Below are 20179 nucleotides of genomic sequence, written 5' to 3'. Positions count from 1 at the left end.
CCAAGGATATGTACTTGTATGACCCACGCCAGATGACTTACACACCTGACACCTCAACATCAAACCCCTAACAACAGTGTCAGACCGGATACACACAACCCCCTGTCCGTCAAACGTTCCGTTCAACCAACACACAAACATACAACCAAAACATTCCATACACCCAACCCCAATACCAAGAGCATACACCATACCACCACCAACAAATTGACCATCAACTTGAGACTCAACATCGCTTCGCACCCACCCCATCACCCTACCAAAGTCGCCTAAGTCAGAACACCCAACAATCATTCAACACCAACCGCCCCTCCTCCTACAGTAGCCAAGAAGCCCAAACCTCACAAAACCAAAACATCCAACAACCTTATCTCTACCAAACACCCCAACAACCTTTCCAACCTTTCCTCGACGCATCGTTCACATCCATGTCTCCCTTCAACCGTCTCGGTCGCCCATCAATGAGTCAACCACATCCCAACTTCTCTGGCATGGGTCATGAGCTCAGCTACGGCGGTACACCATCGATGCATACTGAAGACTATGTCGAATTGTCTAACTACCTCAACAGACCTTCTCCTGTAGTTGGTAGTGACGCTCCTGGCCCCTCAGATGCTCAAACACCGGTACAGAATCGTCAACGTGGGTTAAGGCAACGGGTTAGGGTAGCTAGAGGATGTGGGATCGGAGGTCGGTTAGGTGATCCCGGTCATCACCATTAAGTTTCTTTGTGTAAAGGACAAATTTTATTAATATCAAGTGGTCCTATATCAAATTTATCTATCACGTATACCCTTTACAAAAAAAAATTGCATTTTAGGAGGAGTCTCCAATTGAATTGGCGACTTCTCTTAAATCTTACACAGGGGCGCCAAGCCCTAGCCAATCCAATTGACGCCTCTATTCAAGTTTTAAGAGGAGTCTCCAATTCAATTGGCGACTCCTCCTAAAGTTGGGGTAGTTTGAGAATTTTTTTGAAACCAGGGATATTTTGGAAATTTCCTTAAAAAGTGAGTTATTTTTGTAAAAAAACCTTCTTTTAATTGTCCCCATGACAAATGATTGTTGCTAATATAAATTAATTGTATCAAACAAATAATAGTAAAAAGTTATGTAATATTTTTTTTAAAAGATCTAATACTAAATTATAAATTGTTTTCAATAATTCTCGTAATTAATAATAATAAAGGATAATTTTGTTATTTTTTTATAATTTTTCTTTTTTATACAACAATTACTACACTTTGTAATTACACGTAAAAATGATAAAATAAGTTATATAAAAAAATAGTGAGAGTACATACGATAAAATAATTTAATACTAGTTTTAATCATTTATTTTTCTAATTTAGACATCTCTAAATATTAAACACATACTGTATTAGAATGGAAGATTCACATATCAGAAAAAAGTTCAATAAACAGTTTGTTTGGAAATTATTCAAATGGAAAACTCACATTAAGAATAACTTGGAACACACTTATCAAATGTGACACATTGCATGAAGCAAATTGTAATGTTTTTCGAGTCTAAAAACTATAAATAACCACCAATCCCTGAATTCTCTATTTTAAGCTATTGTTTTTAAAATTAAAAAAAAAATAAGAAAACATACACTCTCTCTCATGATCAAATAATAGATATAGAAAATAGATAACAAAAAGAGAAAAAAAAAAGTGGTGGTTTGATTTTGATTTGTGTTTGTGTGGTGAAAAACTGAAAATGAAATAGAAATAGGCTCAAATTCAATGAATCAAAATTTTCTCCTTGTGTTTTTGTGATGCAAGGATCAAACAAGAGTTGTTGTTTTTCAAAGAAAACCAGAAAATAAACACAAGGATGCCTTCCTTAGACTCTCTTGATTCCTTTCTCTTTTCTCTCAGCTCAGAATTTTCTTCTCCTTTAGGATATTTCATTCAAATCCAGGTAACTCTTTCATTTCTCTTTCGCCCCTCCCCGAAAATGTTGATAATTGATATTGATATTGATTTTACAAATTTATTCTTAGAAAATAGAATTTGTTAATATTTTCATATTCAATATGCAGGGATGTGTAATCTGCTTGCTGCTAGCTTTTGGATGGGTTGCAGCGGCTTATGTTAGGTATTACGATACAGACACGAGACACGACACTGACACGTTGAAATTGATAATAATTTAAAGAAATAAATAAATTGAACATAATCACAAATGTGAGTATCGATGCTACGGAGCTATGAAGCAGTAATACAAACACGAATGTATCACTAACACTAGATATGATAAGACACCGTAATAATTTAATAAAATAGAAATGATTTGATGGGATAACCTGTGTCGGTGTCATAGATCGACACTTATCAGACACCTAACACGTTTTAAGTCATACATTGACACGCATTCGATCTGAAATTTGCATTACTTATTTGTGTTACACAGGAGAAGAGAGATAAAAAGAATAAGGAGGAGTCTAAAGAATGGAAATAGCTTTGCTTTCATTTGTCAAGATATCAATGAACTTGAGCATTCCAATCAGGTCAATTTGCCAAGAGTAACAGTAATAATGCCTCTAAAAGGGTTTGGTGAACACAATCTCCATAACTGGAGGAGTCAGGTATAGATAGAAACACACACTACTATATAACTTTGAAATTGTGTGAATTATTCACCAAAAATATGATTATGTTATTTTTCATATGCAGTTAACATCTCTATATGGTGGTCCTCTAGAATTTATTTTGGTGGTGGAAAGTACAGAGGATCCTGCTTACCATTCTATATCAAGACTCATATCAGAATTTGAGGTGCAAGTGAAACTCATGCAGTTTTCGAGTTCGACGATAATAATCGCCTTTTCTGTATTTTACTTAGATATTTGTTTAACACATGCAGGGTTCTGTTGATGCTAGAGTACTTGTAGCTGGTTTGTCAACAACTTGTAGTCAAAAAATTCACAATCAATTGGTATAATTTTTTCTGAGTCGCTAGTCTATCAAAACGGAATCGAACTGGTTGAACTGTGGTTGGTTCAAACAGTCCATTTTACCTATAGTTCAACCGACAGTATCAATTGAACTATAACTTGAAAGTCTCGTGCAAGTTCGATCTTCAATCCAGTTTTTAAAACATTGCTATATATGAATTATCGCAGGTTGGAGTGGAGTCAATGCATAAAGATAGCAAGTATGTACTGTTTTTAGACGATGATGTTAGGCTACATCCTGGATCAATTGGATCACTCACTCTTGAAATGGAAAAGAATCCTGAGGTATGGCTTAAAAATATGAAAACTCCGCATTCGCGTAGTCAGCATATATTGGTAATCATTGGATCTGGACCGTTAGGTCTTCATCCAATGACAATCAATGTGCTACGTGAATGCATGCGTGAAATCTAAATTCAAAAATATGTATATTCTAGCCTATAAATTATCTGGTTACACTCTCTAACGGTTTGTTTTAATGCGTAACAGATATTTATTCAAACTGGATATCCTCTTGATCTGCCATCTGGAAGTTTAGGGAGTTACTGCATCTATGAATACCATATGGTAAACAACTACATCTAAATCCATATCTCGATTTCAGACTAAATTGAACCTGATCGATACGATACGAATCTCTAATGTGCATTCCTATCTGTTATTTTTGTTCCACAGCCTTGTTCGATGGGATTCGCCACTGGTGGAAAAACATTCTTTTTGTGGGGAGGGTGCATGATGGCAAGTAGCTTCAACTTCTTTCTTCTTCTTTGGTTTGTACAAAAAGTATTCGCATTCTAACTATTTTTTCTTATCTCCAGATGCATGCTGAAGATTTTAGACAAGATAACTGCGGCGTAGTGTCAGAACTTAAAAATGGTGGATATTCTGATGATATGACTCTTGCAGCCATATCTAGTGAGTAGTTGATACTGTTATCAGTTTCTGGTTTTCATTTCTGTTTATTCTGTTGTTCGTTGCGATAATATTTTCGATTTCAGGTGCTCATAAAAAGCTCATCACTTCTCCTCCGGTTGCCGTCTTTCCTCATCCACTTGCAACTGATCTTAATTTCGGAAGGTTTGTTGCAATCATAATTAACCTGTGTAAACTAAGTTTTCGTTCTGCGTTCTCTGTTAATTAGTTTAACATGTTTAGGTACTGGAACTATTTGAGGAAACAGACATTTGTTTTGGAGTCGTACACGACAAGAGTTAACCGTGTGATGAACCGCGCACTGTTTGCCGTTCACTGTTATTTGTCATGGGGATTTGTATCGCCGTTCGTTATGGCGATAGTTCATGTTGCAGCAGCAATACAATTTCACTATAAAGGATACTCTCGTGATGAAATGACCTACAATTTTGGCGGTGAGAATACTACTTTTTCGGTAGATTGTTAGTGTTGATTCATGTATGAACAATCGGTCGGATTCTGATTCTGAATGATGAATTCTCTCAGGGTTATCACTGGTGTACGTTCTATTCATATGCACTTTTCTTGAGCTTCTTTCAATGTGGAACTTGACAAGGATAGAAGTTCAACTTTGCAATGTTTTGTCACCAGAGGCACCTCCACTTTCTATTATTAACTATAATTGGTGTCTTGTAAGTATTTCTACAAGTTCATAATCCAAATTAATTGATTAGGTAAGTGATTTTTTTTAACTGATTTTGTTTTCTTGAGCAGGTTTTCATTGCTATGCTGGTCGATAACTTTCTATACCCTATATCTGCGATTCGTTCTCATTTCTCTCAATCTATTAATTGGTCTGGTATTCGATACTATTTGAAAGACGGGAAAATCTGCAAGGTAAGCTGGTTATGCTTAATTAAACGCGTATCTATAAGTATTCATCGCATAAGAACTTATGTATTAGTTGTTTCTACAATCAGAGAACGACTGAAAACTCTAACTGCAATAAGAAAATAAATTTAAAATAGCTTATGAACGCAACCGATATTTTCATAACTTTTCGAATCCTTTAGCTAAACCAGAATTTTTTGTTCATTGTATTTTTCAGATAGATAGAACTCCAACAAACAAGGATATGCCTCCAGTATTCACAGACTTGGGAGGAAAACATTTATATGGAAGGATAGGGTTTCCTTCAAAAGAATCTTTCCTTAGTTCATTGTCGAAAACTTTCGCAAAATGGCGTCAACCAAAGCGATCTGAATAACTACGAAAGAAATAGCTTCATTTAGCATTGAATGATTGATTCTTTAGTTATGTACAATTACAGTTACTTTTTTTTCGTTACTAAATTTCTATTGCCGTGTTCGATCTCGTAAAAAGTTTTGTAACGGTAACAATTCAGTCCTGTAATTATGTATAACAGATAAGAATCACCAACTGGACATATAGTGGCTAAATGTACTTACAGTTAATGATTCATATTCAATTTTATGATTCCATTTTTCTGTTAAACATAATGTAAAACATGTTATTACCTGCATAATCATATGTTCATAATGATGAAGCACATGGAAATGACGGGATCCTATGATTTCATATAGTAACAGCTTAAATACTGTCTAATGAAGATAAATGATAGAGTGCAAAAATTGGCAACAAGAAATGTAATAATCAAACTGTTGAATTACATATCCTACGATTATCCAACACCGCTTAGAAACTGGAAACTTACAAACGAATCCGGCCAACACCGCTTAGAAACTTTTGGACCTAAACTTAAGTTTGCGATAGGAAGACCGAATGAAGTTTTAGCTATTGGTCCAAGTCTCCAATGTAGAAGTCTTCAATCATGTCAAAGACTCGAGTTGCGTGCTGTGGCCTGCAATGTAAAGGTAAAAGGCAACATTAAGAGGTAGATGTGTTGTTAATAAAGGTAGGGTTATGAGCTTAACTGCCAAAACAAGTACAGACGACTAAATACAAATTGAGACTCGATGCTGCACAAGATTATTAAAAATGAGATTCACACTATTGACATGCGAGTAATGTTGGAAGAGAAATTTAATGAGGTGTGTTGTTATATAAATTATGTGCTAAATGCTAAATTGCAATGTTGTTAAATAGCAGCAATCACATAAGAAATTTGAACAAATCGCTATAATTCTGCATTATGCTATTTAGTACAAAATCTTGTTAGATAGAGGCTATAGCGGCGCTATAGTATTAGCACTGATGCGTAGCAGAATTTGATAAACGGCTATTTTTCACAATCTGCAATTGACAACACTGCTAAATTGGACTACCTCTAAAAAAACAGGTTAAATTGTTTGTTAGAAAATAGAAGCATAAGAGACTTTGTCGGGAAAAAACAAGTCAAATTTTTTCAGTAAGAGAAATATATAGCAAAGTAAATTCAGGAATGTTCATCACAGATAAGGTGAAAGGAATGTATGCATACCCGAAAAATCCTTCGGTTGAATCATCTCCAGCATGTGCTAGAATGGCATCACCACCAGGATGTTCTTCCACATATGAGGTGACATCGTATACCTACAGTGAGTTGAAATCAAAAAATGTAAACTCTGAATCAGTTACAGGTTTAATAGTGCAAAATTATAGAATTAGCAAATAAAGTAGCCTATATAGGATTTAATGCTGAACAAAAGTTTTGATAGGAAACCAATGAAATAGCTCATTCATACCTTGTTCTTGATGATTATCCAACAATCTGTTCTTGTGTTATGCAATGTGACTTCATTTTTACTATAGGATTTTGATGTCTGCAAGCAAAATTCAGTATACAAAACATGACAACAATTGGATAATAGTTTCAAAATCATTATCAAGCTCGAACTCCAAAACTGAGAAGCCTAGACATAGACACTGGACACGATATTAACATTGACAAGTTGACATTGATAATAGTTTGAGAAAATGGAGTAATTGAATGTAACCGTATGTGTCGGTGTCATGTCACGTCAGACACCTGATTGCAAACATACATTCAATATGAAGTGTCAGAGCTACATAAAACTAGAAAAAAAGTGATAACTTTCCTTCTAAATACTACGGAGGTCCTATTCTACATTAAGCAAGTGTAAGATGAAAAGATGGTGGTTCCACGCAATAAGTCATTCCTTTGCTTTTAGATTGTTCTCAACTCAGTCTCAAACAACAAAAGAGTCTGAAAAAATATCAAACCATGCCATTAAAGAGAATGCTATGAAGATACTAAATAAAACTCTTTTTCTTTAACATGCTCTTTATTGTTGGGTGGAAATCTTATACTGGCCCCTAGAAAGCACAAATATCACAAGGAAAGGGACACACATTCCAAACAAAATGGTACGAGATAGTCATACAACAAACTTTAAGAATCCGACACAACTATAATACAATAAACAAAGTGTGAATCACCAATTTAGCCCCTCAAATTGTAGAGACCGGTGAACTCAGTTCCTGAAATTAATAAATTTTCAAAATGTAATTGACCGAATCAAATTTAGGGATGTAATTGACCGAATCAAATGGACCGATATGATCAAAGTTTTTAAACTTCGCGGACCATTTTGGAATTTCATTAATTTGTGAGACCAAATTGCACGCATTGTTATCAATGACGGTAATCCAAAATCAACCATATAAAGCCCCCATGGCACTGCCATTTTTTAGAAACTGGCCATAGTGACTGTCGAAAAATTCGCCACATTAGTCCAGCATGGCCGATATTTGACAACACTGATCACACGACACCTATGATTCCCGACAATTATATTGGCAGCCCACTAATTTAGGAAGATACTAATATAAAAACACAAACTATTAACAATTTAATTTAACTTAGATCCGATATATTCTTCATTAAAAAGTAGTAACACAAAAAGAAATCACACTATTCAACTTGGTTCTAAGATAATCAAAATAGCAAACCTAACAGTAACACAAAATAGAGCTGATAATTGTTTGAGCTTAGATATGCAATGAATAATACCTTATCATTGTTTGAGGTGGAAACAGCTTTTCCATTTTGTCCTAAGAAAGATTCAAAGAAATCACGTAAACATACATACATACATGAATACCCAAAATTTAAAAATCTTAGCATAAATCACAATATTATTATTATTATAATTAGAAGAGTGTGAAAATTAAGAAAGGGACCAACCAGATTTGTGGTGTCTTGGGTTGAAAAGAAGAAGAGCGATGACAACACCAAGAAGCAATGCGAATGCAATTAGCCATACCATTTTGGTAAAGTTGGAAACTTTGATGATTAATTCAATCTGAAACACAAAAAACAAGTAAAGGGTATGCAATCAAATTCGGAAAAAGTTGCAACAAAAGAGAGAGAGAGTGAAGTAATGTTTGACTCACCAGTTAAGAATGAAGTTAGGAACATCAAGAAAGAACAAACGAAACAACGTGGGGAAAATGTCGCAAATCAGTCATCAATGGGGAAGGATGTGTGAGTCAAAACAAGTAAGAACATAACAACAGACTATGGTTTGTGAGAGTGGGGAATAAGGGTGTTGGGCTGGAAAATACAGATACGTATGGACTTGGGCTCAAATTAGCCCGGAAAGAATTTGAGTTTTTCCTAGGGAAATTTCTTTTTTCACCTTTATGGTCTTTATGGTGTGGGTCGCACCTCTGAAAATTCAAAAAATGTATTCAGTTTTTTTTTTAAGATACATCTCCAAAAGCATCAAAAATTATTTTTTAAAAAATTAGTCTGGAGATGCATCTGCGAAGATTTATGGAGTGAACTCGCAAATACATCACCGAAATCCTCTCAACATGTTTCTTGGCAGAAACATTGTCTTAAATTTGTATTTTTTTTTATGAATCTAATGTCATTTTAATTAGACTAATATTGTCATTATTTGATTGAAACATTAATAAACACGAATAATGTAGAATAAGATAATGCGTTAATTCAAAAAACATTCAATCATTTTACGAACATTGTTCTTAAAGTATGGTAAAAAAATTACAAAAACATCACAAAATACAAATAAAAGCATAACCTATTGTGTATGCTTAATCCTAATCTCCTGGATCTTCCTCTGTCGCCGGTAATCCAAGACATTTCGTGTCTCGGTAAGAATGGAACGTGCTAGGGCAACCGCATCATCACCACTTATCTTAAACACCCCAGACTTTATACCTTCATACGTAATTCGCATAATATTCTGACATATCAGTAACATGTCAATTACATGGTCACCCTTGCCCTGCTCATTCTCCATGATCTTCTCATGAGAAGACTTAGGTGTACGTCTAAGAGCGTCTGGTGTCATGACAAGGTGTGAGACACTGTATAACCAAGGCATGTAATCGTCCATATAAGACCATTGACTTGTGGTTGACATACTTTGATACTCTTATGGTATCAGATGGCTCTCGTGGTCTTATAGTATGCCACATCGACGTAGGTTGCACTTTTGTCAACAAAAATGGACGTGCAACCAAAAATAGTAGGAAACACCTCAAAGTACACTTCCTGTGGTAGGTAACTTGTAGCTCATCACCATCGACATTCTCGGTCAACTCCAAGTTTTCTCCATAAAGCTTCTCCAAGTAAGAAAATTTTGCATGTGCACCTTTGGTGCTCTCACACTGCATCATGTCATCCATTGGGTCAGCTCCCAAATAAATGACAATTATCTCTTAGGCTTCATTACGTTTTCTTGTATTGTTGTTTTCTAATTTTGTTGTTTTGATTTGGACAGATGGATCAATGTCAAAATAACATGGAAAAAGTCTTATAGAGGTCAATGTAATTGTAAGTGTAATATACTTTGTGTCTTTGAAATGTAGGCAAACTAGGACTATGTATATGTGTTATATGCATATGAATTGAGGTTGTTTTAAATGTATGCAAACTTTTTCAAACTAATTTTCAAATTGTTGTTTTAAGTAATTTTCATACTATTTTAAATGTATGCATATGAATTGAAACAAAACCAGTTAGTAGTGTATGAGATTGGTAGAGTATGGGACTGTTTGAAATATATGCAAACTATTTGAAATTTTCTAGGATTGTTTTTTAATTGTTGATTATTTGATTTGTATTTATTGGTTATGGCTCCTTCATTATTTGAGGGGTCAACCTAATCAAAATCTAGCAATTAATGAAGTTGGTTTAGTAACAACTACAGTTGGTACACCTGAATTAGTTAATATACAACCAGGGATGACAATTTGGCGCATCTCATATGGGTACCCACAAAGATATCCACAACTGGTAGGATAAAAATTCATAAAAATGGGTAAAGGCACGAATTCAGGTAATTACCCACTTAAATAAGCGGGGATGAGTTCGAGTAATGGAACCTTAGTACCCACCATACCCCATACCCTCACAATATATATTTATATATTTTAATTTATATTATTATATAAAAATAAATATCTATCAATTTTTTAAAAAATACATCAATTTTAAATTACTACATATCTAATATAAGTGATAATTTATTTCATAATTCAATAGTAATTTTTTTAAAAAACTTTTTAATGTTATTTAAAACTTAAGATAATATGATATTTTATACTTGATATATTTATTTTTATTAGAAATGCGGGTAACAGATACGTGTATAGACACTTACATACTCATAGGGTACGGGTACGAATATTGGTATCCAAGCGGGTATGGGCTCGAGTATGGGGATTTTTTCCAACTACGGGTGTAGGGACGAGTACTATAGTATCATGCCCAAACTTTGTCCATTGTCATCCCTATACACAACTATGAGGGAAAAGATCTCTTGTCCTTATTTTAATGATGTCAAACCTTTTTAGTTGCTCATTATGTGTGTTTTGGACGGTGTCATCATATCATAGAATGCATTCATCCTCCAACATGCTCAAAGTATAAGTGAAATGAGTCCATGCATATAAGAGCATTTCATAGATGTGAATAATGCACTTGATCATCATTGGTACCTTAGGTTCATAAGAAAATGGTTTGAATTGACCAAAATATCAAAAACTCATTTTTGACAGTTTAAGAATTTTGAGTTGACTCATGACTTGGAGCGTAACTCTCGGGTCTGAACAGGTTGAGTCATGAGTCGACTCATGACTTGGAGCAGTAGAACTGTGAGTCGACTCATGACTTGGAACGTAACTATCGGGTCTGAACAGGTCGAGTAATGAGTCGAATCAACTCTGGAAAAACCTGTTTGAGTTGACTCATCTCCTGTTTGAGTCGACTCATTGGTTGTTTCATTTGAACCATGTTGCCACGGGTTTGAACAGGTCGAGTCATGAGTCGACTCAACTCTGGAAAAACCCTATTTGAGTCGACTCATCCCCTGTTTTAGTCGACTCATCGTCTACTTCATTTGAGTAGTTTTTGCCTCGGGTCTGAACAGGTCGAGTGACCTGTGTGAACAGGTCGACTGGTCGTTGTTGCACTCAATTTTCTATTGTGCATTTTTGCAAAATTATTCTGTTATGTCTGTTACTTTGTCCATGTATCATATAAATATTCTAGAGTCTCTTCTTAAAAAAAAACAAGAAAAGTGAAAGATATACACCAAAGTGTTTTTCATCTTCATTCTCCATTGCATTTCTCAACAATTACACATAACAATTTTTGTTGATCATTGTGCATTGTTGTGGTGATAACGTCCAAATAAGATTGTGTAATTTTAGTTTGGATTGAGGCTTTGTGTGGGTTTTTCTTGAATAAAACCATTGGGGTTTTGTCCTCCAAGAATTGGGGTTTTTCGCACTAACCTTTGCTTGACAGATTCAGTCGAGTGAAAGATTTGAAGAACGGTGGGTTCAGTCAAACAAGTAACCTTAACTGGAGGATTGTGAAGAAAGCTTAGGATTCAATCGTCTTGCGATTGAAATCAGCCGAGCTAAAATTTTGGAAAATAAGGAGTTCTTGCAATAAGGTAGCTACAACCGGAGGTTTGTTCAGAGCGCTTGAAGGACTTGGTTCAACTCGAATCCAGGGAAGAGAAGTGAATAGGATCTAAAACAACACTAGGGTCGATTGGTGGTGATCATTTCTTCTCTTGTATCAACTTTGCAACTTAATAATAAATATATTTCAATTCTAGATTTAGAATTGAGGGAAGACGTACCCTAAGGGAGGACGGTAGAGGAACCGCCTAAACAAATCCGGTGTTGTTCTCTATTTCTCTTAACTCTTTAAATTATGCATTAATTATGTTTTGTGTGAAATTAATAGTAAAATCAATCTCGCTTGATTATTGTGCATAGTAGTTATTCGACAAATTGGTGCAATCATTTTGATTGCAACTAAGTAAAATTATGCACATTCAATTTGAGTGAAATTGAGACTTGGTGTGGAGTGCTCACCAAGTGTTCGATAAAATTAATCTAACACAAATATATTAATATTTTACTTGCTCTCTTATTGTGTTAACACATTATTAGAGGTAATGATATCAACAATTGTGGTAATTAATTGATTGATATAGATGGTGGTTGATTATCTCTATCGTAGTTATTCCATTCGGTTTCACGCATATCCGATCTTTCCATTAATGGATCGTTTACACGATTGTGGTCTAGGGAGCTTTCGCAACCTTTGAAAACATTTTAAAAAGCGCTAAATTTTAAATATTGATCTATTCAACCCCCTTCTATATCATTAATATCGTCTAACAAGTGGTATCACGAGCGTCGGTTCATCTAGTGTTTCACATATAACTTTTTAGAAAATGATTAACGATCCTAAAGGGGCGTACAATAGGGCGCCTATTTTTACCGGTGATCAAAACTATAGTTATTGGAAAGATTGTATGTGTATACATATCAACTCTATTTATAGGAAGGTATGGAAAGTCATCCAAGATGGTCCTATGGAAATAATCATGACCAATGTGGATGGTGTTGTTATACCTAAACCTGAAAAACAATGGAATGAAGAAGATGAGAAAAAGTATAGCTATGATTGGAAAGCCAAAAATATGCTCATCTCCGCCTTAGGTGTTTATGAGTATTATAGGGTTTCCCATTGTACTGGTGCTAAAGCTATGTGGGACTCATTGAAAACTACCCACGAGACAACCAATGTTGTCAAACTAGCTAGAATCAACATTTTAACTCAAGAATTTGACATTTTCATATGGAGGATGGTGAAACCATTGCCGATATGCAAAAACGATTTTCTCATATAATCAATCGGTTAAATGCTCTGATAGAACTACCCCTAATGATGTTGCTACTAACAAAATCTTAAGATGTCTTAACAGGGATTGGCTACCAAAGGTCACCACGATTAAGGAAGCTAGTAATCTAAGAACATTGGACATGACAACATTGTTTGGTAAGCTTCAAGAGTATGAGCAAGAGCTCATGAACCTTGAGAAACATGAGAATAGTCAAAATAAGGAAAAGAAGGAGAAAGCTAAGGACACCGAAAGGAAGTTTATCGCTTTAAAGGCTTCAAGATCTAAGTCATCCGCCAATGATGCGATTGAGAGTGAATTAAGTGATGATGATAAAGATTCGAATGAAGACATGAGGTTCTTCGTAAGAAGGTATAATCGATACCTTAGAAATAATGAAGTTCAACATTCGGATAAAAATCTTGTCAAGCATAGAAGACAATCAAAATTCCCGAATCGAGAAGAGGTAAGACAACTAAGTCAAAAGGATCATGCCATAATTGCGAAAAGGCCGGTCACTATAAGCCGGATTTTACTTTGTTGAAGAAAGGAAAAGTAAGAGACAAACGTCACAACAAATCTAGCAAAGCTAGAAGAGCATACATTGCATGGGAGAGCGTTAGTGAGTCCTCAAGCGATGATAACTCAAGTGATGAAGAAGAAAATGTCAATATTTGTCTTACGACTCATCAAAAGAAGAAAAATAATGTAAGTCATTCTAAGTATAATCATGTTGATAAAATGTCTTATTTTGATTTGCAAAATGCTTTTAGTACTCTACACAATGAGGCCAAGGAAGCTTTTAAACGCTTGGCCTCAAATAAGAAAAAAAATTGTTATTTAGAAAAGAAGATTTCTGATTCCGAAAAGGAATTAGAAACTCTTAAGAAATCTATGATAGAGGTTACTAAAGGTAAAACTGAAGATGATAAGGGATTTTGGTTTAGATGGTCTGGATGTGAAACTTGTCACATTTGGGAAAGAGAGGTTAGAACTCTTCAAGCTAAATTAGACAAGGTTTACAACCTAAAGTTACCTTTACTATTGATCAATCACATTTTAGAAGTAACATGAATAATCGTTATCAAAAGTACACTTAAGTGGTAAAGGATCAAGCTAGCAAAAACAACTCTTATCCGAACTTAAATTATCTATATTATTGCAAGAGGGGACATACTATTGCTAAATGCCGATTTAGGAGATTTTTGGTTCCTAAAGGAATTTTTCAATGGTTTCCCAAATGCAACCAAAGTTTCACTCACACACTAGGACCCAATGAAAATTGGGTACCTCTTTCCTTTGTTTAAATTTGTAGGTGGAATGTCTTGAGGATACAGAGAGAACATGGGTTCTCGATAGTGGATGCTCAAGACACATGACGAGTGACATTTCCTTGTTCTTTGACTTTGTGGCTAAGAAGAAAGGGTTTGTAACATATGGTGATAATAACAAGGGAGCTATACTCGGAAAAGGTAGTGTAGGTAATCCCTCCTCGACTACTATCTCAGACGTCCTTTTAGTTAAAGGCCTTAAGCACAATCTCATTAGTATTAGCCAATTATGTGACAAAGGATATAAAGTATTGTTTTCACAAGATTGTTGCATGGTTGAACATAGTGATAAAAAGAATGATGTGCTTAAGGTCTGGAGTGTAAATAATGTATATATGCTTGACTTGAATGAAGTATCTTTGACTAGCGTTAAATGTCTTGTCTCCATGAGTGAATACTTGTGGCTTTGGCATAGGCGATTAGCGCATGACAACTTTAACTTGCTAAATAAAGTTATTGCAAAAGATCTAGTAGTTGGTCTTCCTACAATCAAATTTTTAAAAGATCACTTATGTGATGTGTGCCAAATGGGAAAGTAAACAAGGATCTCTTTTAAATCTAAAAATATTGTTTCCACAATGAGACCCCTTGAACTTCTCCATATGGACCTTTTGGGGCCATCTAGAATTAAAATTATAGGTGGAAACTACTATGGTTTTGTTATAGTAGATGACTACTCTAGATTTTATTGGACCATCTTCTTAGCAAGTAAAAGTGTCACTTTTTCTGATTTTGAAAAGTTTGCCAAGATGTCTCAAAACAAATTGAACACTAGCATATTTACTATTTGAAGTGATCACTGAGGTGAATTTGAAAACCACCTCTTTGAGGAATTTTGTGAAACAAACGACATTGATCATAATTTTTCTGCTCCATGAGCTCCATAACAAAATGGAGTAGTGGAACATAAAAACCAAATTTTAGAAGAGCTTGGAAGGACTATGATCAATAAAAATGGATTTCCTAAATATTTTTGGGTCGACGACATAAATACGGCTTGTTATGTATTGAATAGGATACTCATTCGTCCTATTCTAAACAAAACTCCTTATGAATTGCTAAAGGGAAGGAAGCCTAATGTTTCACATCTTCATGTCTTCGGATGTAAATGCTTTGTATTAAATAATGGTAAAGAAAACCTTGGTAAATTTGACTCAAAAGCCAATGAAGGTATCTTTCTCGGATACTTTCAATCTAGTAAAGCATATAGAGTATACAACAAAAGGTTACTTATTGTTGAAGAATCTGTGCATGTTTCCTTTGATGAATCTTATCCGAAAATTGTTGGAGAAGGTATTTGTTGATTCTATGTGTTGGCATCAATTTTGGTAAAACCTAGAGTTTTCACAAGGTGTCACAAGTGTTGTCTTGACATGAGTTATCAGGTTCCTGCAGGGTGTTTAAATAAAGGTTGTGCAGGATTTAGCTGAGATGTCAGACCCGATGTCAAGACATGTGTATACAGAACATTCAGTCTGAATGTTATGTATGTTGTGATTGCGCTTTTCATGCTAATTTGTGTGTGATTGATATGGAGATTGAACGCGCCATTCAAGTAGTAATTAAAACCAGATTGATTTATTTTCCAATAAGATATGATCAGTTGTTAAGAAGATACGAAAGGAAAATAGATTTAGGGTTTTATGATGTCCAAGCCCATTCAAAAGCTTTTATTTAAAGGGCATGGAAAACCTGGTTTTAACACACAAGAAATAACGAACGAAATAGTGAGAGAGAATAAGGGTTTTAGTCTTATGTGAACGTGTGTATTGTGAGCCATTCATTCATCCTATTGATGATTGAATTGGACTGACTTTTGTGTTGTAATTTGTCCACTATAAGCTTTGAAGCATGACTGTGTGTTTACTTGGTTGAATCTTTTAAGCAAAATCAAGTATGTGTTCTTGAAGAGTGTCTTCTTTCTTTGTAATATTTGTTTTTACATCACTGATGTGATTGAGGGGGAGTGAGTAGGATCTCTTATCTAAGAGTTCTTAGATAGAAGTCACACGGGTAGAGATTAGGTGAAAAGACTGTAACTTGAAGTTGTTTACTGAGAGTCTTTGAACTAATTCTGTTTAGTGGATTTCTTTCCTGGCTTGGTAGCCCCTAGACGTAGGTGAGTTTTGCACCGAACTGGGTTAACAATTTCTTGTGTCACTTGTATTATTGTTCTTTATCTTTTATCTTGTTTATACTGTTCAGATATTAGTGTCGTGACATTACCTTCGACATCTCATCTCTGATACCAGAATTTCAATTGGTATCAGAGCGGGCATCCTGCGCTGGTTCTGGGTGAGATCTTGGGACGTTACTTTCTGGTACTATGGATAGAGACGGAGGATCTGTTCACAGACCATCAATTCTAGATGGATCTAACTATGACTACTGGAAACCTCGAAGGGTAGCCTTCCTAAAATCTTTGGATAATAAGGCTTGGAAGGTTGTTCTAACAGGCTGGGAACATCCTGTTATTACTAAGGAAGGAGAAGTTACAACTGATAAGAAGGCTGAGGAACAATGGACCAAAGAGGAGGATGAACTAGCCCTTGAAAACTCTAAAGCATTGAATTCTATATTCAATGGGGTTGATAAGAACATCTTCAGACTGGTGAACAACTGTGAGGTGGCTCAAAACCACTCATGAAGGTACCTCTAAAGTAAATATGTCTAAATTGCAGTTGCTTACTACCAAGTTTGAAAATTTGAGGATGAAAGAAGATGAAAATATTCATGACTTTCAGATGAATATCCTTGAAATTCCTAATGCCTCAGGAGCCTTGGGTGAGAAGATGTCAGATGAAAAACTAGTGAGGAAAATTCTCAGGTCATTTCCCAAGAGATTTGCCATGAAAGTGACAGCCATAGAAGAATCTCAAGACATATGCAATATGAGAGTGGATGAGCTAATTGGATCCCTTCAAACATTTGAGTTGGGAATGAGTGATGGATCTGAAAAGAAAGTCAAAAGCATAGCCTTTATGTCAAACACTGAAGAGAAAGAGGAAGAAAGTGGTCAAGATACTGATGAAGATTTGGCAAATGATGTAGCATTACTGGGGAGATAGTTCAACAAACTCCTGAAAAAGATGGATGTGAAGGAGAATGGTAATCCAAAACGCAGCGGAATTTAAAATTTCTCCTTTAATGATCCTTACGAATGGGCATGATCAGTGATAGAATCGTTATCTCTTGTAGCGATCACGAACGTTGAACGATGACAACGCCTCTACTCAGTCCACACGAACAGATTCCTTCAATCTCAGTGCTAGCTGCTACGAATGAAGGCTTTGAGTGAGAGAGAAAGAGAAAACAAAATTGCAAGTGTGACAATGCTTCTACACAAGGGTTCTATTTATAGAACCACTTGTGTGGGCTGCAAGCTAAAAAGCCCACTCAAGTGTATATGGCCCATATCTTATAATATGCCAAAATCACTTAAGCTCGTGGTACCTTACCATATTTCGTATTCTACTTAAGTACATCGTACCTTACGATGTTCTATAATTCACTTAAGGGCACCGTACATTACGGTATTCCTTAATTACTCTATCTCTCATCAATCTGTCCTTTGTGTGTGACCCTATAGGTTTTCGCGGCATTTGCAATTATATTAAATCACGTATTTAACATAATAAACAGTGAGCAGTATCTAGCAACACATCACTGCTACCCAAGACACGAAAATGTCATGTGATATGACAAGTCCTTCTATGATAATAATTATGTGTATAATTACCCTTTTGCCCTTATGTCTATATTGAACACAAGGCATAGACCGTGTCATCCTTGTCCAGTTCAATATTGGGCCCATAGACATTTATCCTGTTACGCAGGATGGGCAAATTCCATCTAGGTCACTCATGTCCCTTAGCATGCTTCGTGGATTACCCATCAACTGTCTTTATGGTCATCCAGTTACGGACAACGTTTGATCAGCAATAAGGCACTCGACTCTACATCTAGGGTCCATAGTGGTTTCAGGTCGAAGGGTGGTATACACCATTATCACCATGAGAATAACTTATGACACTTTGCATAACATTTTATATAGTATTCTCATAGCGGGTCAATCCAATATAAATATTACTCTTAATATTCATACCTATGTTTGAGACTTGATAACTCCTTATCCATGATCCATGAGATGTGATCATCAGTCTATAAACATAATAGTCTTCATGCTTTAATGTTATCCCACTTCACAATAAAGCTCGACTACGGATACTTTAAGAATAGTGTCCTTATGTTTAATGTGATCTCATGATTAAGTCACACTTGATACATTAAACAGACTATCTATTCCAGGGACTTTATTAAACAAACATAATAAAGAAAAAGCCTTTTATTATTAATAAACAATTCGATACAAGTACCAAAAGTATTGTCCTATAGGGCATATACCAACAGGATGTAAGGTCAAAGTCTAATGTCAAGAACAACTCATTTGACATCAGTAGGTCCAATGATGCTGGAAGAAGAACAGGGTCTGATGAAAAGTCCAAACAAGGAAAAGGAGTTCAGTGCCATGAATGTGATGGGTATGGACACATTAGAGCTGAATGTGGGACCTACCTCAAGAAATAGAAGAAGAGTATTGTTGCTACTTGGTCTAATGAAAATGAAACAGAAGGAGAGCCTGTCAATCTTGTGACTGCCTTGACTAGAAGACGGGGTTCTGATGAAGACTCAAGTGATGATGAAGTAACCTTTGATGAGTTAGCCACTACCTACATAAAGTTGTGTTACAAAAGTGAATAAGTGTGTCAACAAGTGGAAAATCAGAAGAAATTGATAACACAACTAGAGGATGAGAAGACAGAACACTTGGAAACCATCTCTAAGTTGAAGATTGAAGCAGTGTTCTTGAACTCCAAACTGGATGAGATGACAAAGTATGTCAGAATGTTAAACAGTGGATCTGACACCTTAGACAAAATCCTCCAGACTGGAAAAATGGCAGGAGACAAGTCTGGCCTTGGGTTCAATGAATCCACTCCTGAGTGTAGTCACATTGGTAGCAAACCAAAGATGTCACATCATAAGTCACAACATCATAAGGGAAGACAACATAAAGGAAAACACCAAAGATGGAGATGTCATTACTGTGGAAAATTTGGCCATATAAAACCATTATGCTTTAAGTTGTATGGCTATCCTAGTCCTTTTCATCATCAACCTAGACCCAAACACCACATCCCTGTCAACAGAAAACAGTGGGTTCCTATGACTGGTGCTACTAACCTGATAGCTCACAATTCCTTTAGAGTTTCAGCCAAAGAAGACTGGTATTTTGACAGTGGATGCTCCAGACACATGACTGGAAGCAAAAACCTGCTAATTAACCTTCATTCTCAAGCCACCAGCTATGTAACCTTTGGTGATGGAGCAGAGGGTGAAATCAAGGGGATTGGAAAGTTAAACTGCCCTGGAGTCCCTAATTTTGACAATGTGCTACTTGTTAAAGGACTGACTGCAAACCTAATCAGCATCAGTCAACTGTGTGACCAAGGTCTAAATGTAAATTTCATAAAAACTGAATGTCTGATTACTAATAAAGAAAATAAAGTGATCATGAAAGGAGTCAGGTCTAAGGACAACTGCTATATGTGGAGTTCTCAAGAAACTGGTTATTCATCAATGTGTACTCTAGCCAAATAAGAAGAAGTGAAGTTATGGCATCAAAAACTAGGCCATCTGCATCTTAAAGGAATGAAGAGGATTATATTTGTTGAAGTTGTCAGAGGAATTCCAAACTTAAAGATTGATGAAGGAAGAGTTTGTGGGGAGTGTCAAATTGGAAAGCCGACAA

At 35.5% G+C, this 20179-nt stretch overlaps 2 protein-coding genes across 2 annotated transcripts; one reads left to right on the top strand and one right to left on the bottom strand.

The window, feature by feature from the left end:
• Positions 1 to 1661: 1661 nt before the first annotated feature.
• On the top strand, positions 1662 to 5367 carry LOC127117756 (uncharacterized). The gene is made up of 14 exons (XM_051047867.1): positions 1662 to 1927; positions 2049 to 2104; positions 2420 to 2594; positions 2683 to 2784; positions 2873 to 2944; positions 3132 to 3248; positions 3453 to 3530; positions 3639 to 3701; positions 3782 to 3878; positions 3962 to 4040; positions 4119 to 4330; positions 4422 to 4567; positions 4650 to 4772; positions 4984 to 5367. The coding sequence occupies exons 1-14, from the start codon at positions 1841 to 1843 to the stop codon at positions 5140 to 5142; spliced, it is 1566 nt and encodes a 521-aa protein (XP_050903824.1). The 5' UTR covers positions 1662 to 1840; the 3' UTR covers positions 5143 to 5367.
• Positions 5368 to 5453: 86 nt separating this feature from the next.
• LOC127117766 (cytochrome B5-like protein) lies at positions 5454 to 8468 on the bottom strand. The gene is made up of 6 exons (XM_051047876.1): positions 8253 to 8468; positions 8044 to 8161; positions 7870 to 7910; positions 6581 to 6658; positions 6337 to 6428; positions 5454 to 5757 (listed from the first exon to the last, which is right to left on the bottom strand). Exons 2-6 carry the CDS (start codon positions 8123 to 8125, stop codon positions 5691 to 5693), a joined length of 360 nt encoding a protein of 119 aa, XP_050903833.1. The 5' UTR covers positions 8126 to 8161; positions 8253 to 8468; the 3' UTR covers positions 5454 to 5690.
• Positions 8469 to 20179: the final 11711 nt, after the last annotated feature.

This window comes from Lathyrus oleraceus, chromosome 1 (genome assembly GCF_024323335.1).
Source record: "Lathyrus oleraceus cultivar Zhongwan6 chromosome 1, CAAS_Psat_ZW6_1.0, whole genome shotgun sequence".
NCBI lineage: Eukaryota > Viridiplantae > Streptophyta > Magnoliopsida > Fabales > Fabaceae > Lathyrus > Lathyrus oleraceus.
Note: the sequence above shows the minus strand (reverse complement) of the source record. Positions and strands in the feature narration are given on the sequence as shown.